The sequence below is a fragment of the Lygodium microphyllum genome, chromosome 16, assembly GCF_053477565.2.
Source record: "Lygodium microphyllum isolate KBCC chromosome 16, Lygodium_microphyllum_v1.1.10, whole genome shotgun sequence".
Classification (NCBI taxonomy): domain Eukaryota; kingdom Viridiplantae; phylum Streptophyta; class Polypodiopsida; order Schizaeales; family Lygodiaceae; genus Lygodium; species Lygodium microphyllum.
The window spans coordinates 55,173,759-55,191,544 of NC_141150.1; the positions used below are offsets into that span (position 1 = coordinate 55,173,759).

The 17,786-nt window shown below is 37.7% G+C and overlaps 1 protein-coding gene across 1 annotated transcript; it reads left to right on the plus strand.

Moving 5' to 3' along the window:
• Positions 1-16,243: 16,243 nt before the first annotated feature.
• On the plus strand, positions 16,244-17,089 carry LOC148022847 (uncharacterized). Its single transcript, XM_087695136.1, has 2 exons — positions 16,244-16,455; positions 16,609-17,089. Exons 1-2 carry the CDS (start codon positions 16,356-16,358, stop codon positions 16,779-16,781), a joined length of 273 nt encoding a protein of 90 aa, XP_087551262.1. The 5' UTR covers positions 16,244-16,355; the 3' UTR covers positions 16,782-17,089.
• Positions 17,090-17,786: the final 697 nt, after the last annotated feature.

Sequence of the window (17,786 nt, forward strand, 5' to 3'; positions counted from 1 at the left end):
TTAAAGCAAGGCACGGATATGCTCTAACTCCTCTTTGCTCTAAAGGTTTATCTTGTCATTAAAGAGGATTATAGAAAGGGGAACCTTATATCCATATAGTGCCTTAGAAGGAGAAACCCCAATGCTAGAGTGGGTGGAGTTTCTCTATGAAAACTCAAACAATTGGAGCCACATATCCCAATTGTGTTGTACATCATGTCAAAGTGCCTCAAATAGGTCTCAAACCATTTATTGACTCTCTCAATCTGATCATTTGTTTGGAGGTGGTATGCTACGGATGAAGCAAGCTTGGCATCCATAGATATGAAAACCACTTACCAAAAGTTTCTTATAAAGATTGCATCCTTGTCATGCACTATGGCTTGCAATAACGCATGTAACTAAAACACATGCTTCATGAACTAAGTAGCCACCTGAGACATAGTACACTGAGTTTTAGTGGAAATACAATTGGTAACTTTAGTGAGCCTATCAACTACCATACAAAATTGTTTCATCCTTTCTTGGTTATAAATAAGCCTATAATAAGATCCATGGTGATATATTACCATTTTATTTTAGGAATTTACAAGGACTATAAGAGATCGATTGATCTAAGTATGTTTTCCTTGTTTTGTTGGTATGAAATAGAGCTGGACACAAAAAATTTGTCATCCATCCATAGACCCTTCTAGTGAAGACTCTTGGAAATCCTATCATATGTTTTGAAGACACCAAAGTGACTAGTAGTGGGGCAAGAAAGCATCTCTTCCATGATCTTCTATGTGAAGGGAGAAGTGTGAGGGATGGCAATCTTGCCATGGGGCCATATGAGTCCATTCTTGATCTAATATTGGAAGTTTTCTTCCATTACCTCATGCTATAATTTTTAAAATGTGGTTGAATTCATCATTTAGCAAGTAGGCCTCCTTGAACTTCTCAATCCAATCATTATACAACTACAATAAATAACATATTAGAGAATTTGGGATCTCCCAAGTTCCACTTTCAAGGAGTAAGGATTTGACCAAGTGGCTAAATCTTAACCCCATATTTGAGAGTGGGATTTGGGGGGATTGGTTATATAGTATTTAGGAAAATTCCACCTTCAAGTAAGGGGGTAATATTTGACCATGTGTCCAAATATTAATCACATTACGAATTCCCAAATTCTTGAATATGTGGTTAATATGAATAATACATGTTATGCCCACATGTGTGATAGTGAATCAACTACTAGATTGTCTTTGCCCCTAATGTGAGAGATATCAAAATTAATTTTGCAAAATTTCCACCTATCTTTTTTCTACAAGTTGACAAAGTGTACTAAATAGGAAGTACATGGGGACTTGATGGTTGCTCTTCACTCTAAATCAGTTGCCGTAGAGGTGATGGTGCTATTTCTTAACAACATAAAGGATGGCCAACATGATTTGGTCACAAATATTCATCTACATATCCTTTTCATCAAGCTTATGTCTCTCAAAAGAAATTACACTACGTTCTTACAACAAAATAGCACCAATATCACTACTACTAGTATCACACTAAATGGAGAACTCCTTTGAGAAGTCAAGGCATATGAGGATAGGGATTGAAGTTAGTAGCTTTTCAAATGACCCCACAACCAAGATTAGCATTTTCTTTAATTGATTAATGATGTGATAAATAGTGACATCCAAAAAAATAGACCCCTTTAACCAATCTATCAAGGGTGCTGCAATGGTAGCATAATCCTTGATGAATTTCCTATAAAATGAGAATAAACAAAAAAAAACCACCTAAGGAAGTGATACTAGATGGAGTGACCTAGTCCTTTACACATTGCACCTTTTTGGGGTCAACCTATATACCATTTTCACTAACAATGCGCCACAAGTACTCCATTGATGTCTGTGTCAAGATACACTTACTTTCTTTAGTAGATAGCATATGCTCTCTCAAGACATCAAACACCCTTTGGACATGTATCAAGTGGTCATCTCGTGATCTACTATAAATAATAATGCCATAAAAGAATACAAGCAAAAAAGTGAAAAGAAAAGGGTGCAATAATTATTCATGAGGCTCTAAATGTGGTGAGGGCATTTGTCAACCCAAAAGACAACGCTAGGAAATGGTAGAGTCCATGATTTTTTTGAAAAGTTGTTTTGATCTCATCACCCTTTTCCATACATATTTGATGATAGCTAGAGTGTAGATCAATATTCATGAAATATAGTGCACCTTTCAACTCATCTAACAAGTCATGAATCCTAGAGATAGGATACGGTCCTTGACTAAAGTTTTGTTCAAGGCCCTCAAAGTCAATGTACATGAAAAAAGAGCCATCTTTCTTCTTGACTATCAGGACTGGGGATGCATGAGGGGAAAAATTTGACTCAATGAACCTCATCTCAAGTAACTCCTTGACTTGCTTTGTAACTTCATCGCGCTCACACTTGGAGACTCTATAGTTTAGAGCCTAGATCAATTGGGTGATCCACTTGTCTCTTAGGGGAGAGGGATGTAAGCATCCAAAATAAATCCACATACTCGTCTAGTAAGGCTTTCAATGCTAAATTCTTAGCCACTTTGGAGGATAGATCTATGTTCTCCTTATTTAAGTGCAAGACAAATATATGTGAGCATTTGAAAATCCTTGTTTGATTTTCTGTACTATAGTTATCTTTAAAATTAAATTATCCTAAACTCCCTCTAAATGGATGAGCTCTCCATGCATAACAAATTCCATGTGAAGCTGAGAGAAGTCCTTGTCCAAGTATTTCAGCCAATCACTAACAACCTAAGACAATATCAGGCTCCTAGAGCCCATAGAGATGGAACAAAGGGTAGTGGTAGCTTAAGGGGTATAGTAGGAGAGGTAGAACCAATACCATTAGGCAAGCAACCGCTTGGGTCAAGGAAAAACCGTCCTCTAATTCATAGAACTACTCTTGGTCCAAGTCCTTTTCATAGTTCTCATTTTTAGTAGTAGGTACTAAGTTATTTGCAACATTTAAAGAATATGATCTCTCATCTTTTATTTCCCAATCCTCCATAACATACATGCTGTGAACCTTGACCTTTGCTATTTTGTAGGGGCATTTTGAGGTTTGGTCCACTGTGTACTTATCTCCACCCTTAAAATATAAGCCATTTTCTTTTCTATCCTTTAGAACATCACTTAGGATTGATGCATTTCATGGCGTGTTTTTAGCATGTTTACCATCTCTATGTGGGCTAAGTGTTATCCCAAAACTATCCTATTTTCTTTTTGCATTAAAGGGGGGTTAAGAGGGGATTTTGGGGTTGCTAATAGACATGGAATTTCCACTATAAACACCACCATCTTTACCCTACCTCATTAGAGTCCTTAGCTACCTAAGACCTTGCTAAAAACCCTTATTCTTATGATATTTCCTTACGTATCTTTTTGCCAATTCAATTGCATCAAATAGGGTAGAAGGTTCATGAGCCATTATATTAGCAGGATAAGATTGACTCTAACCTAGATGTACTTATGCAATATTTCATCATTATTGATGATCTCAATATGCATGGTCAAGTTCACACATTGATTTTTGTATTCCCTTGCCATGAGATTGTGTCAGCCAAGTTGGTACCTTCATCTTGCCAACTATTCATTTTACACGGGGGGATACAAATACTTAAATCATATGCTTCTTGAAGCCTTTCAAATCAATAAATTGATGATTCTCTCTATTGATATAATATACTGTCACTATGTGTGAGGAAATCCTTCAAAATGGACAGGAGCAAAGATAAGTTTTTGATAATCAATATGTGGGTCATTAGGGTAGTTTGGAGGTCTTGAAAATGCTATGTAAGCAATCCTAAATAGAGAAAATATTTCAAAAAATATAATTATTTTTAATCTTATATATATATATATATTTTAGTAAATAAATATATAAGTTTTTTAAAATAAGTCATTGTCGTGATATTCTCGTGGTCACATCAAACCTAGAAATCTAGGCCACCATAAAGGTAACAAAGATTTTCATAATGAAGATCTTACTCATCCTTATTAAAGTGAAAACTAATATTCAATTTGAATTTTGTTCGATATTTGATTACTTTCCTCCATTCTAACTCTCATCTTTCTTTCCCATCCTTACTAGTTTTTTTTCGTTTTCCTTTTTGTTTCTAATTCACATAGTTTTTCAATCCAATCTTCTAATCACATCCTTAGCTATGGATCAGTCATCCAATGATCTCTATAGCTCTAGTAAAAGACCTCTCTATCATCTTCATATTGAGTTGGATAATGAGTATGAACCAATAAGGAAGAGAACAAAACCCATTACTATTATAGAGTCTATGAAACATATAGTCAGGTTTAAAGGAAATAAAAGTCTTGATATTTGATTAGATGGTAGCCTATATCCCAAAGATCATAGCAAAAATGGCACTCGATTTTCCTATAATAGCTCTTCATTGTGATGAGGTTCATTGGTGATGGTTATAATAGATTTCTAGGTTATGCACTTAACTTAGTTGCAAAAAAGGATGTCCTTAGATTGGAGAGCCATCTTTTATCAAAATATAACAACCAATCGTTGCAGAAGATAGAGGGATATCAACAAAGGATTCATTCATTGGAGAAAGACACATCAAATCTTATCAACAAAAGCAAATTATTTTAGACATTCAAAATCGACAAAAGACTCTTAAAAATATTAAGAGTTTCAAACAAGGAGAAGATGGTTGTAGTAAAATAATTCAAGCAGTAAGGTATAATTTTTTCACTTTAAAAATATTAAATATAGCTTTGTTTATAATGAATTGTATTGATTTATCATGTTGATTTTGTTTAGGTCTCCTCTTCAATCAAATGCAAGTGAAAGAGGTTCTTTAACAACATCTCAGTTTTATTATCATCTTCTTCCTCCAGTAGTCTCAAAAGATATTTTGGAGAAGAAGAAATTTAGCAAGGAAAAGAAACAATGCTTGGAGTCATTTATGAAGGATAATTCTTTGGAAACTAAGTTAGTGTAGAAGACACTAGATAGTATTGGTATCACTCGATATGCTTATATACAACTTTTTAGGTTTTAAAATCAAATATGAAGCAAGGATAAGTACACAATTATATACTCCCAAGCCCATATGTGGTTAGAACTATCAAATAGAGAGTGAATAACAAAGTAATGGAGATTCTGAGTGAGCCTTTTGATATCAAGTCTAGCTTTAAGGGTAAGAAAAAGAAAGTTTTATTCAATAAATTTAGCAATATTTTCCTTAATTTTTTCACCCTATAATGTTTAATAATGAGATTCTATGACTTGTCACTAGAAGAGGCACAAGGAGTGGCTAGATTTGTGGTTAAACTTGATGAAAGTGAATTCTCAAATGCATAAAACTAGAGAGGGTCTCTATTACCTTGATGAATAGAGCACTTTCATCATATTATTGAAATCACTTAATGTCATTTAGTGTTTAATTAGAACAGAACTTGTAGTGGGAGCATTCAAAGTAGATACATAAGATTTTGATATATTGTATCACGTTTTTCATCGAACACCAATACATGATGTTATTAAGAGACAACAAGTAGAAAGAGCTATTTGTTGAAGGATTTGGAAACTCTTGGGTAAGTTTCTCATGAATATATGTGTGCATCACGCGGGTTCAAAATAAGGTACTTTTAAAATACTATTTTTATATATATTTTACATATAGAAGGGTGTAATATAAAGGGGTCATTTACAGATTGAATAGAAAAGGGTTATGTTTTATTTAAGAAAAATTCATAGATAAGGATATTTAAATAGGCCTTGAATGCACGTGATATATAGAGGATATACATATAGTAACTTCCCTGAGTGGAAACTATAAGATCGAGCTACACATAGTTGATGACTTACAGACACTCAAATGTATTTACAATGTGTCAAAGAGAGCCAACTCTAGATCTCCTTGCCTATATTGCATGTCTATAATATTTTCGCATGAAATATTAATGATTTTTTATCCTACACACCCTGCACAAGAGCAGTTTAAAATAATACCCCTCGCGACTAGAAGAACCCTGGGCTAAATGCTCCACCCTCGCACGTTGATAAACCCCAACCGCATTGTGCAAATGAGACCGAGGCTAAAAACCCGTAGACCGCACGGGAGCACCTCTCCAAAAAGTGAAAATTTTTGATAATGATTAAAATTGAGGTAAATTTTTTTATTATTAATCCCCTCCCCTCAGCCGATGCATGGTGGGGAGAGGGAGTGTGGGAAGGGCTGGAGCTAAGTGGAGTAGAGAGGAGTTGGCGAGGGGATCATACCTCCCTCCACGTGTGTGGATTCCCCCCTCCCCCCTTAAGGCCTATATAATCTCCCCCTTAAGCTTAGGGGGAGGAGCCAGAGAGAGGGCCGCCCTGCGTCGTGCTACTGCCATCATCCCCACTTCAGGGGCTGCTACTGCCTGCCGCGCTACGCCAAGCCACCTCCGTCCTCACCATCATCATCATCCTCGTCATCTTCCTCCCTTTCCAATCATTCCCCTCCCCCCCAACGTCATTCTGTTCTAATCAAGAAGCATAGAAGCTTCTAAAATTAAGCTTCCATAAGCCTGGTTTCCCCATGTGTTCCCAGGTGCTTTAAAAACCACGACTGTAAGGCCGTGTCCTGCAAGGAGAAGATATTGAGCAGAAAGGGATTTGTAACACGTAAAGAACCCAAGAGGAAGTTGCTGAACCAGAATTTGACTCATCAATGGCTACCAAGAAAATGGCGAGAGGCGCTCAGGCGGGAGCTTCTACTCCGAGTTCGCATGTGGATAACACCCAGAACCTTAATGCCCAGGTTCTTTAAAGTGATTACCGCTTGAAAATAATGCATTTAAGCATGTTTTTAATTCACGTAGTCAAGTTAAAATACATTGGGAAATTTATTTCCTTGGACAATTTATAAGAGTTAGTGCATGTCATGCATTTGGGTTTGTTTGCATTTCCAAGTTGCAATCTTAAACGCATATTGCATAGGTTAAGAGGTGGATTTGTCTAAATGCATCCTTGGTTTCCTCGCAAAAAAGAAACAGCACATAATGCATTTAGATAGTAATCTCCTAGTTGTGATTCATACGAGATAATCATTGACATCCATTAGATGTTGTCCAAGTAATTGCATGCATGAAAGGGATTTATGTACCTTGCAAGTTGCATGAGATGTTAATTACATCCTAGGCTGGGTTAAGTGCTGTAGGAAGGACTAAGTCAATAATAGTCTTATGACATTCGTCATGCATGGACTTCTTGCTATTGAAGGTTGTATTTAAGGAGGAATGCAATCTCATATTAAAGCTTGAATTCAATGCATTAAGCAAAGAGTTATGAGCATAGTTCTTGTTGAAACTCAACGTAGGTTTTATACGAGTTAGCCCTAAACTTGTCAATCATTATGATTTAGGCAAGGAAAAGAAATGGTCCTTGTAAATCTCATAGTTGCTTAGAAGGAAAAAGTCTATGAACTGCATATTTGCATGAAATGTTGTATTTTGAAATTATTTACATCTTTTTAGGATAAAGTATTTGCATCTCTAAGAAGATATCACCTCTTGTTGCAAGACCATTAGATCGATTAGGTAATTCGCTTGCAAAGGTGTAACTCAAGCGATGATCACCTCAATACGCTAGGTAGAGTTAAGCCATGTTAAAATTCTGCCTAGTATCGCACTTGGAATGCCAAGTCAAGACTTCCAATCCCAAAGATTCTGCCCACATTCACAAAATGTTAGGGCTAGCTAAACGCCTATACAAGAACGATATAGGGTTTTTACCCGAAGGATCTATTGGCCTAATACTAGACTTCCAATTGAGTTTAGAAACCCTAGGGCCAAACGTTGTCGGCCTAGTAGGGTTAGGGTTGGGCTAGGTCAAGAAGACTCCCAAACCCTACATCTTGACCAAGGTATCCTTGACCAAGGAACACCGTGCGAGGGGAGAAATAACCCCATAAGCCAGGTGCGACACCCATGCAACAAGTTGTAACGTCCTAGGATGTTGTGTGTAAATCACAAAGTAGAGTTGCCACTCCTTGGAACAAGGTTGGCGAGTCTATGTGCAAGCCGAACTTGCAAAAAGGATGTGGTCATCCCGCTACATCACCCTTCCTTGGGTTGATTTGCCAAGTTAGGGAAGTTACATATTGCCTAGCAAGAAATTGACCGATCAAGTTAAGGCAACAAGGTTGCCCAGGAAATTGTTGACCTTAATATAAGGAGACCTAAGGTGTTTGTTCATTGGGTTAACAAGGTATAAACCCTAACCCAAGGTTAAAAGGGTAAACAAGCAATGAGACCCTTGGGGATCTTGCCAAGTTGCAATCGATCTCGGATCGAATGCAGGATACATTCAGAGAGAAGGATTCACACCTTAGTAGTTGGCCAAACAAACGACCACTGGATTGATTGTGTTTGTACAGTTAGGAGCACTGTTTCTACTTCTTTGCTCAATGAAATAAATATGGAAAAATAATTAATGCTTCAGGTTGAAGGCATGGAGGGAGAGGCAGCATCAGTTACCCCCGACTGTCTGCCTAGCCCTATCAAAGGGGGTTGTTAGCCGTGCTAGGTACGCGGATCGAACCGGCCATGAGAGGTCTCTTCGTGGGTGCTACTTGGAGCAGAGGACGCTTGGGTGCCAAGGGGGGCTCTGGCCATAAATCCCTTGCCTCCGGGTCCTACACAAGAGGCCGACGTGGCTCGGGATTGGATCTCGAGGCCCGCATACTAGTCTACAGGCAGAAACTTGGATTAGTAATCCCTGAGGATTGCTGGATTGCCTTCGGGTGGATTATGGAATTACCTTCAGACGGATTATAGAATTGCCTTTGGGCGGATTATGGATTAGCCTTCGGGCTGGATTATATAATGTATTCCAAAGACTAATAAATAAGATCAATTGTTGAAAAGGAACTTGTTTGACATTGTTTTTCTATGTCAGTGCTTACGTTATGTGAAGAAACCAATGACTAATGGGATAATTAAGGAAGCTATTTTTGCATGTCAAACTAAATGTGGTAGGTAATTAGATAACTAAAGCAACCCTGAGGAAAGTGCGATGGATGTGACCATGGGTCCATCCTACGAAAGGGTGGTCCCGGTTGGCCGGGAACTTTTCTCGAAGGAAATTGACAGCAAGGAACGATGACCTAGAATCTAGAGTACTAGAGTCTCGATTTATACTGTTTTAGGGGAACGGAATGGGACTATGCCTTACGGGCAGAGAGGTCAAGCTTTGCATCCCTCTCGTTTTCCATTCTCCTTGAACCAAGTGGAGCATGAATCCGCCTCGACCCTAACATTTCTGCGTAAAGTAGTTCGTCTGGGGTTCGACGCTAGTTACTTTCTAGGAATTTGACCACTAGGAAAACCTTGATTCAGGTCGGTCCTAAGTGGGAATGGTCAGAATGCTTCCATTTCGTGGCAGACTCGGGAAGACCTAGATCGCAAACCCTGTGACATTCCGTGGGAGTGCCGGGCGGTGCTTTCTGGACTCTCTTCCCGATGGGCTGCTAAGAGTGTCCTACGAGTGAATAGGTGGATACGTTACAATGTCCCTAGCCATAGAGTTGAACTCAAAAAATTCGAATAGAGCCCCCTCTAGGCATTACAAGGATCCATAGTTTAAGCTAGTTGCATATATTCCTTTAGTGAATATGCATATGTGTTCACTTCATGCACTTTGCAGGATAATTGAAAAGCTTGTTCATCTTTATATAGGGTTTGCACAGAAGCTGAAGCCATTATCAGTTAGAATAGATGTCATAGCAAATATTGAAAAAGTCTTTTCTACAATTGGTATGCATGGTGTTAATGTTGTTATTGAACTAGATCTTCAAAAGTCTAATGATGACAATTCTGTCCCCAAAAAAGCCATCTATTGGTGGAGTGAAGGCTAGAATCTTCCTAGGCTTTGATGGGAGACTACGGTAAGATAAACTCTAGGAATGGTGATCAATTACTAGGATTATTGTTGGGTCATCATGATGTTGGAACTTGGGACAATGCATGGCTTGTGGCTAAGGTTAATCCCAAGGTTAAAGCTAGTGTCTAAGGTGCCTCTAGTAGGGACGGCAGTTCCGCTCCACTAGAGGCTATGATATGTACTTCAAGAGTTCCAATTATTCCATGCTTACAATGGGATTCTCAGTGTAGGTATGGGATTATAAGGATCTTGAGGTGGGGTGGGGTGGGCTTGCTCCACAAGCATTGAGGGTCAAAGTTGGCTCTATGGGATTTTGATTCTCTTGGAGAGGATAATCTGCATTAATCTTCTTGAAAGAAGCATTGCGGTGATACCATTCACTTGATTCAACTCTTGTTCATGCTTGGAGAAAATCCTAGTTCTCTAATTTGGATCATTGTGCTCATTAGGAACATGCACTGACTTGGTTGCTCATATTATTTTAATGATGATTTTTAGGGCCACTAGGAGTATTTGCCATATACACTCTAGCCTCGCTTGGTCCTTGAATGATCCTTAGGGTCGTCTCACCAAGATGCTTGTGTCATATGGATTCCCTGTCTTGGCCGAGCATACAACTATAAAGCTCTTGAGTTAATGGGGTCTCAAATATGATTTCACAATTGTGATGGTATGGGTAGTCGATTTAGGCTATTGCCAATGCCTATAATGTCTCTACACAAGTTAAGGGTATACTTCCACTGAGGATGGTAGTGTCAATGACCATGATGGTAGTATCAATAGTATCAATGGTAATTGGTTCAAGCTTTCTAGATGTGTCTAGCTTCTAAACAAATTCCAGGTATTTTCACTAGACAACGATGCTCTCAATGCAAGGTGGCGACAGGACCATCTAGAATCTAGAGCATAAGGTGTTCCCTAAAAGTGGTTGGTTCTTATCACTCGAGATAAGGTTCGAGGTTCTTAGGCAACACTTCATGCCACTAAGTCCAACTTGATTTGTATTGGGTTGTCAAGGTTTTCTACATGGAAGTGCTTAAGGCCTAGACTCCCCCCCCACACCTCAAGTGGATGTCACTTGGATGACAAGAGATTCAAATCCTAAGTCTCAAGGTGTTGGAAGCTGTGAGGTGACTGATAGCCTTTACCAGCTTTAATCTTAATTAGAAGGTCACAACTCATATGTGACTCAAGCGGATGGGATAAGTGGATGTTGAAGGAACTTAAATCTTGCTTAAAGATGCTTAACTTATTTCATGCAGTTAGTTGGTCCTTAAGGAGGTCTCCCAATCACCCACAGTGGTCCATGATGTGTTATCATTAGAGCTCGCAATCCCCTATGATTCTACAAGGTTGTAAGCTATCCCCTTTTAATTTAGAGTGGATTCCTTTCCAATGACTTGGTAATCTTCAACACAAGGAAGAAGACCACCAAGCAAGTCATCCCTCTAATCTCCAAAAGGCAAGCTCATTGCTAAGCAATGACTAATTGACCATTTTTCATCAATCAACATATCCACAATGAATGAATGAGTGCATAAGATTCTTTTTGTTGAAAAATCTTTGATTCAGCCCATAAACATGTAATTCCACAATGGGAAATGGTACAAGATCCCACGAATATAAGTTGTTTGAAACTATGTCCCCGAGAGTCCCCAAACTAGCTTTTGGAGCCTCCCAAAGAACATGCTAAGCCTAGCAATAGCCTTTTTTGCTACATCTGACTCAATGCACCTCTTGGGATGGTAATAATAGTAAATTTTCTGAACTAAATATGGATATGAAGTTCTTTATTACCTCAATTTGTACCTCTCCAAACTATGAGGCCTCAGGCCCTGTTAAGAGGAGCTAGTCTACACTAGGAAGGACTAAGTCAATGCAATAGATGGTGTCTATGATGTCCATAGTCAATGCTCAATGATTATCAAAGAAATTTTAGGTTTTGGCTTGATTTATCTGAATACCATGAGAGTTTCAATGGTTCACATAGTTTGGCTTAGACTTTCACTAGTCCCAACTAGCCAATGGTAGCACCACCGTAGCTAGTTGACTCCCCTATCGGGTCATGTGGTTTGCACAACCTATGTCTCAAATTTCAATCAAATTTTACTAATTTTCTTTTGTTGGTCTCACATAGTAAACTAGAGCAACTCCCTAGTTGATCATTCAATCAACAATATGACCAAGAACAAGTTCCCTGTAGGCCATGTAAACTAGTTAGTCAAAACCCTATCTAGCTCCTACAGTTATACTTCATACAACCAACAAATTTTCAAGAAATTTCAGTGCTTTCCAGGAGTTCAAACAATAATTTTTAGTAATCAACTCATCTAGTTCTTGGGCAAAATTTTTTAATCACAAGCTTGATAATCATGCTATTTCCACAACAATCAAGCACTAACAAGTGTTCGATAAAACAGTAAGCAGCTAGTCATAGATTTTTGATGGTTCATGATGATCCAACATTCAAAAACTGAAATTTTTACTGAATTAATTGAAGTCAACATTTAGTCCCATTGTTTACTTTTATACATGCACATCTTAGTCTCCTCTCAGACTAGCCGTAACACCTAAACCTAGATTGTTTTGTGGTGTTGTAACACCCCGTTACGAATTCTTTCTCTCACCCTTGATCCACATGAAATTGAGTAATGAATAATAGAAAATTTTAGTAAATTTTTAGCATTAATAATGTGTTTCAATCTTTCCTATTCATGTCAAAATTTCATTCACAACAAGTGATGCATCTAGCTATAACAAGCATGACCGCTTCTATGAGTTTCCCTTCCCAAGCTCTCAATTCAGAAAATTCAACTTAGCTATAGAAAACCCTCTATATTTTCATGCTATTGGGATGCATCTTTTAGCCCCATTCATTGGTAGGATTGACACTCGTAGTCAAGGGCTTTTGTAGGTAGTTGGGTGTTGACTGCAACTAGCTAGTTGCCATCAAACTCCTAGCTCATGACATGCTAATGCATCTCGTAATAAAAACTCAATAAAATTTAGTAAAATCTCAGCTATTTTATGCAATTTTTCATAACTTATCAACCCATCAAGCATGCTCAAATGATAGAGTGCTCTTGTCGTTGCTTATGATGCAAATTGTATTGATTATCGACAAGCATTTTATTTTGTTTTTTATTTTTTCAAATATTTTTTTCTAACCTAAAATTTCTTAAAAATCCATGCATATTCTATATTTTAAATAAAATACAAGTACACAACAAGTATTGGTTCCCTTCCAACCTACCCTTTCTAATTATGATATGTGAGGTTTCTGCATCGAATCTGTCATGGCGAAAAGCCCATATAGCTTCAATCCAACGTATTCCGCTTGTCGTCTATGGTCGAGAATGGTCAAGAACTCATGAAGAGGGATTCAGTTGGGTCTCGCCACTAGAACCAAAATGTAGGAATATCAATCATATACTCCCTCAAGCTAAGTTTGCTCACATAGTCTCTCACCCCGTGAGGTTTCCTACCACCTTGTCTCACTCTCTCGACTTGACATGAATATAGATTCATAGCATGTTAAGCAAGAAGACAACTCAATAATATTAGTCCGTACAAGAGGACTCATGTCGTGTATTCTAGAAATCCATGCAAACTCCCAAGCTCTGACGACTCCATCGAAGAATGATGTGGCAAGGTCTACACTTCTTGCCCTTCGTCCTTAGTCCACAAGGATATGGCCTCCATTGCTTGTTTCTCCAAGCTCTCACAAGTTCAGGTCCTCTCTCTCTCTCTCTCTCTCTCTCTCTCCCTCTCTCTCCCTCTACCAAACCCCCTCTAGCTCTCTATCTCTACAGCAACACAGTCTCTACCTTTCCGCCCCACAAAAACTGGGAAGATCCAGAGAAGGTGAGAGGAAGTGACGGAGTAAAGCAGCAAAGACTAGAGCAAGCTTACAAGCTCTCTTGTCTTTGAGAACTTCTGTAAGCATGAGATGACTACACAAAGATGGAAGCAAAGATAGTGGAGAAGAAAGAGATAATATTGCTTTACATTACTCATAGGAATGATTTACAATAAGGTTTTCCACCATATATATGTGGCCTTTGAGTTTAGACTTGGGCTATTCCTCTTATCTCAAGGTGCACATCGCCCGTAATCTCTTGATGCTCACTTGTCGAGCCCAATGTCTCATCTAGTTGTCCAAACTCACTCGTATGCTATTAAATGTGCATTAATTACACTTTACATGGGAGTGAGCCCGATGCTAAAAAATAATTCACAAAATTTATTTGGTCTTCTTTCTTAATTTCTATCCTTTCTAGAGCGCTTGATGCTTTTATGTTGTTTTTGTCTTTTTTTTCAGCTTGATGAGCGCTCTTCTTCCTGGCTTTGAAATTTTATCAACTAGATAGAGTCATTATTCCTTTCAGGTTGTCACTCTTGAATGCTTCTTGACTTTTGCGCCTCTTGCTTTTTAAATCTTTGGCTTCCCTCAATGTACTCCAATAGCTTGTTGTTTCCCACTTCTTGTGGCTTCTTTATAAAAAAGGTTAACATTCGTATCTAAGAAAATTTAATTAATCACAAATATATATCTCTACATGCTACAAAGTAGTAATGTGTAGCATGTAGACTAGCTCATACATTCAAATCAATGGGTCCCCTTTCAATACATTTCATCATTTTTTTATTTTACCTGCAATTGAATCTAACTATGCGTAATTAGATTAGTTTTTAATAGTGGTATGCATTTTACATTAAACTAATCTTGTTTTTAAAAAATAAATAATAAATAGTTAGCATTTTGTTTTGTTTTCTAAAATGGTTAATGTAGGTTGATCTAGTATATAGTGTATAGCAAGTGCTCATGTGGCATTCATCATAGAATGTATTTTGAAATTTAAAAGGTCTAGTTTTGCTATTAGTACAAAATAAGCTATAATTATGATAAGCTACATCTAGTTTTATCTTTGTTTTCTTAAAAGAATATCTTTAAACCCTCTTTTATATAAGGCATTTGAAAAGTTATCATATCTTAGAGCAAAGGATTTAAGGCTTTAAGTCTTATTCCTTTTATTTAAGGGTCATAGAAGCCAAAGTATGTGATAATAATAGGATATAACAATGATACATTATCACATGCAAGAGCATTGCCCTATTTTTTGTAGAGGGGGGTGGGGACATTATTTTTAAAAAAATTTCTAAGATGAAGTCTTCTTTCTTAAAGAGTTAGTGGACCAATTAAGTGAAGTTATCAATGGGTAATTCTTTTGAGACTTACACGATCTTGTCACCATACAATTATATAAGCATATGCCCTAAAGGGCAGTGCTAATAAAAGCAATGTTGACAATTTCCAAGCAAGGAGACCATTGATTAACACAAGGCCTTGATAGTGGACATCATGGCAATTTGTTAGAAAATTCAAGACTTATGATCATTTATGTACTCAACTACAAGTTACAACCACTTATGCATGCAAGATGGAACATTGACAATTTCCAAGTACAGAGATAATCAATCAATACAAGCCTATAAAAGTAGACATCATGGTAATTTTAATCTATAATATAAGGACATTTCAATTTTTACATATTTAGGTTTGACACAAGATAGCTATTATATCCAGACATGCAACACCGAAGATTTGCCAGCAAGAAAAAAATTGTCTATACGTAATTATAGATTTAGAATCTATGGCAATTTGTCAATACATTGAAGCCATTTCATTATTTATCTGATAGGTTCAACCCATGAAACGTGCCACATGTTCATATCAATCTTTTCTCATTTGTTAGCCTTGCATCCATATATTGAAAACTTCCAAAGAGAATGTTGACATAAATACCACTTTGACTTTCGATGCAATATTGTTTTGTTTTCAATACATGAAACCAAGGCTTGTATACTTCGAATACATGATGTCCATCATGATGCTCATTTGTCAAAAGTAGAGATTTGATGTCAAATGAATCATTGAATTGTCAAAAGTAGAGATTTGACATCAAATGAATCATTGAATTGAAGACTACCTTGAAATTTTGAGATAGATGACTTCGGAAAAATTTAAGGCCATTTTCATCAATGTACTAAATGCTCACAAGAAATTAGGTTTAATGGAAAATGAAGAATAATTTTTTCAAAAATAACTTTTAAAATTTTGAAGGAAAGGTTTTCAAATTTATAGAATGACGAATAAATGCCATTTGATTTAAAAAAATTTCTCTAAAACTTTGAATTAAAGGTTTTTGTATCTACTGACTAAAATGTTTTTCGTAGAGGGTCCCATATACAAATGAGGCTCGAGAGTCTTTGACTTGTGAGCCAGCGAGTGACGTGCGTAGTCCATGCTTTCCAAGTTTCTATATAAAGGAGGATCCGACCGACAAGGCACGTAGAACAGAAGACGGTGCAACTAGCGATAGAATTTGGGTGGCTATTTGCTCCTGCGCATCACAAAACACTCAATCGATTGATCGTAGGACGGAGACGATGGAGCACGGGAGGCAGCAGCTTGCGTATGCGCTAATGGCCAACCTGTCTCTGCTGGTGTTAATACACTGCGTTGCAGTGTCGTCCTCGGTCGCCTCAGGTGAGCTTATAAATCGATCGATCACCTGCACCACCATCTCTGATCTTGCAGTAAAGTAACTATAATTGGGCTTGGGCTTTTTCATCCTTCCCATCTCTCTCCCCCCCCATTCTCTGTGCTAATAATATGGCCTTCTGCAATCTGCATGTTTAGCCTGCCCTCAGTACTGCCTGGACGACGTCGCCTACAGCACTTGCGCCAGCACGGGAGATGCCCATCTGGACGCTGCATGCGGCAACTGCTGCTTCCTCAAGAACGCCTACCCTGACGCCACCGGATGCGCCTTCCACTCTGAAGATGGAACTGTCATCGCAACCTGCAGCTGATCTACTCTCCTGGAGACTGCATATGCTGATGACAGTGATCTAGGCATACCTAATCATCCGTGCCTCATCCAGAATGGACAATCATTCATCGTTCCTTACATAATTTGCCTCTCCTCCGAAAACTCAAAATGGTGTAATACGGCTCGCTCGTGATCGGTGGGGACGTTGCTCCTGCATATTAAAATAAAACCGCCGTGCATATTAAAATTATACCGCCGCTCCCCTCGAGTTTTCTTGAATAGAATTACTAGTTCTATGTAAGTCTGACATTAATACTAGTTCTCTGTAGATTCTCTTGAATATTAGTAGTGTCTAGCTTTTTGATTGCTCTCGCATAAAACGAGTCTAATTAGAAGAATGTGAAGATGTATACACGAGAGATAGATACAGAGATGAGGAGACGATAGTGAGGACATGTATTTTTGAGACCTCACTTAATAGATACATTAATTTTTAATCACATGATTAAAATAAGTGTTACACATGTGAGGTGTAACTTGAGTTAGAGTAAATTTATGAGCTTGAGATACGAGAAAATTACAGGATGTCTAAGGCAAAAGTTGCTATAAGTTATGTTGCACAGGTATTTGGTGGTAACTAGTGCTAGTTGTTAGCCTAGGTCATTCATTTGGCCATAAGTGTCAGTTGGTGATACTAGAGAAGCAGCATTTAATGGTACGTAAGGCCAACCTAATAGTCAAAGATGGCATAGATACACTTGGGAATAGAAATTACCTAGCCAATTTAATTATTGACTTGTCATATTATTTTTTTAGATATCAAAATAGCTATTAGATTGATTTTTAGTATTTAAATATTAATCATTAATATTTAATTATAGATAATATTAAAAAAATCATTTGGGAAGGTTGTCACTTATAAAAAATGCCCATGTAAGATTGGAAAATGTCTTTAGAGGTTAGAGAGAGGCATTTTAGCGCATCAACATCTACAAGCTATTGAGATATGTTAACAACAAATAAATTACTGATCTTCTTTCGTTCT

What these genes read in the sequence shown, in the direction of transcription:
- LOC148022847 (XM_087695136.1), top strand. Translation starts at nt 16,356, where the DNA reads ATGGAGCACGGGAGGCAGCAGCTTGCGTATGCGCTAATGGCCAACCTG. An exon ending in GTCGTCCTCGGTCGCCTCAG is followed by an intron (nt 16,456 to 16,608) that starts GTGAGCTTATAA and finishes CTGCATGTTTAG; the next exon opens with CCTGCCCTCAGTACTGCCTG.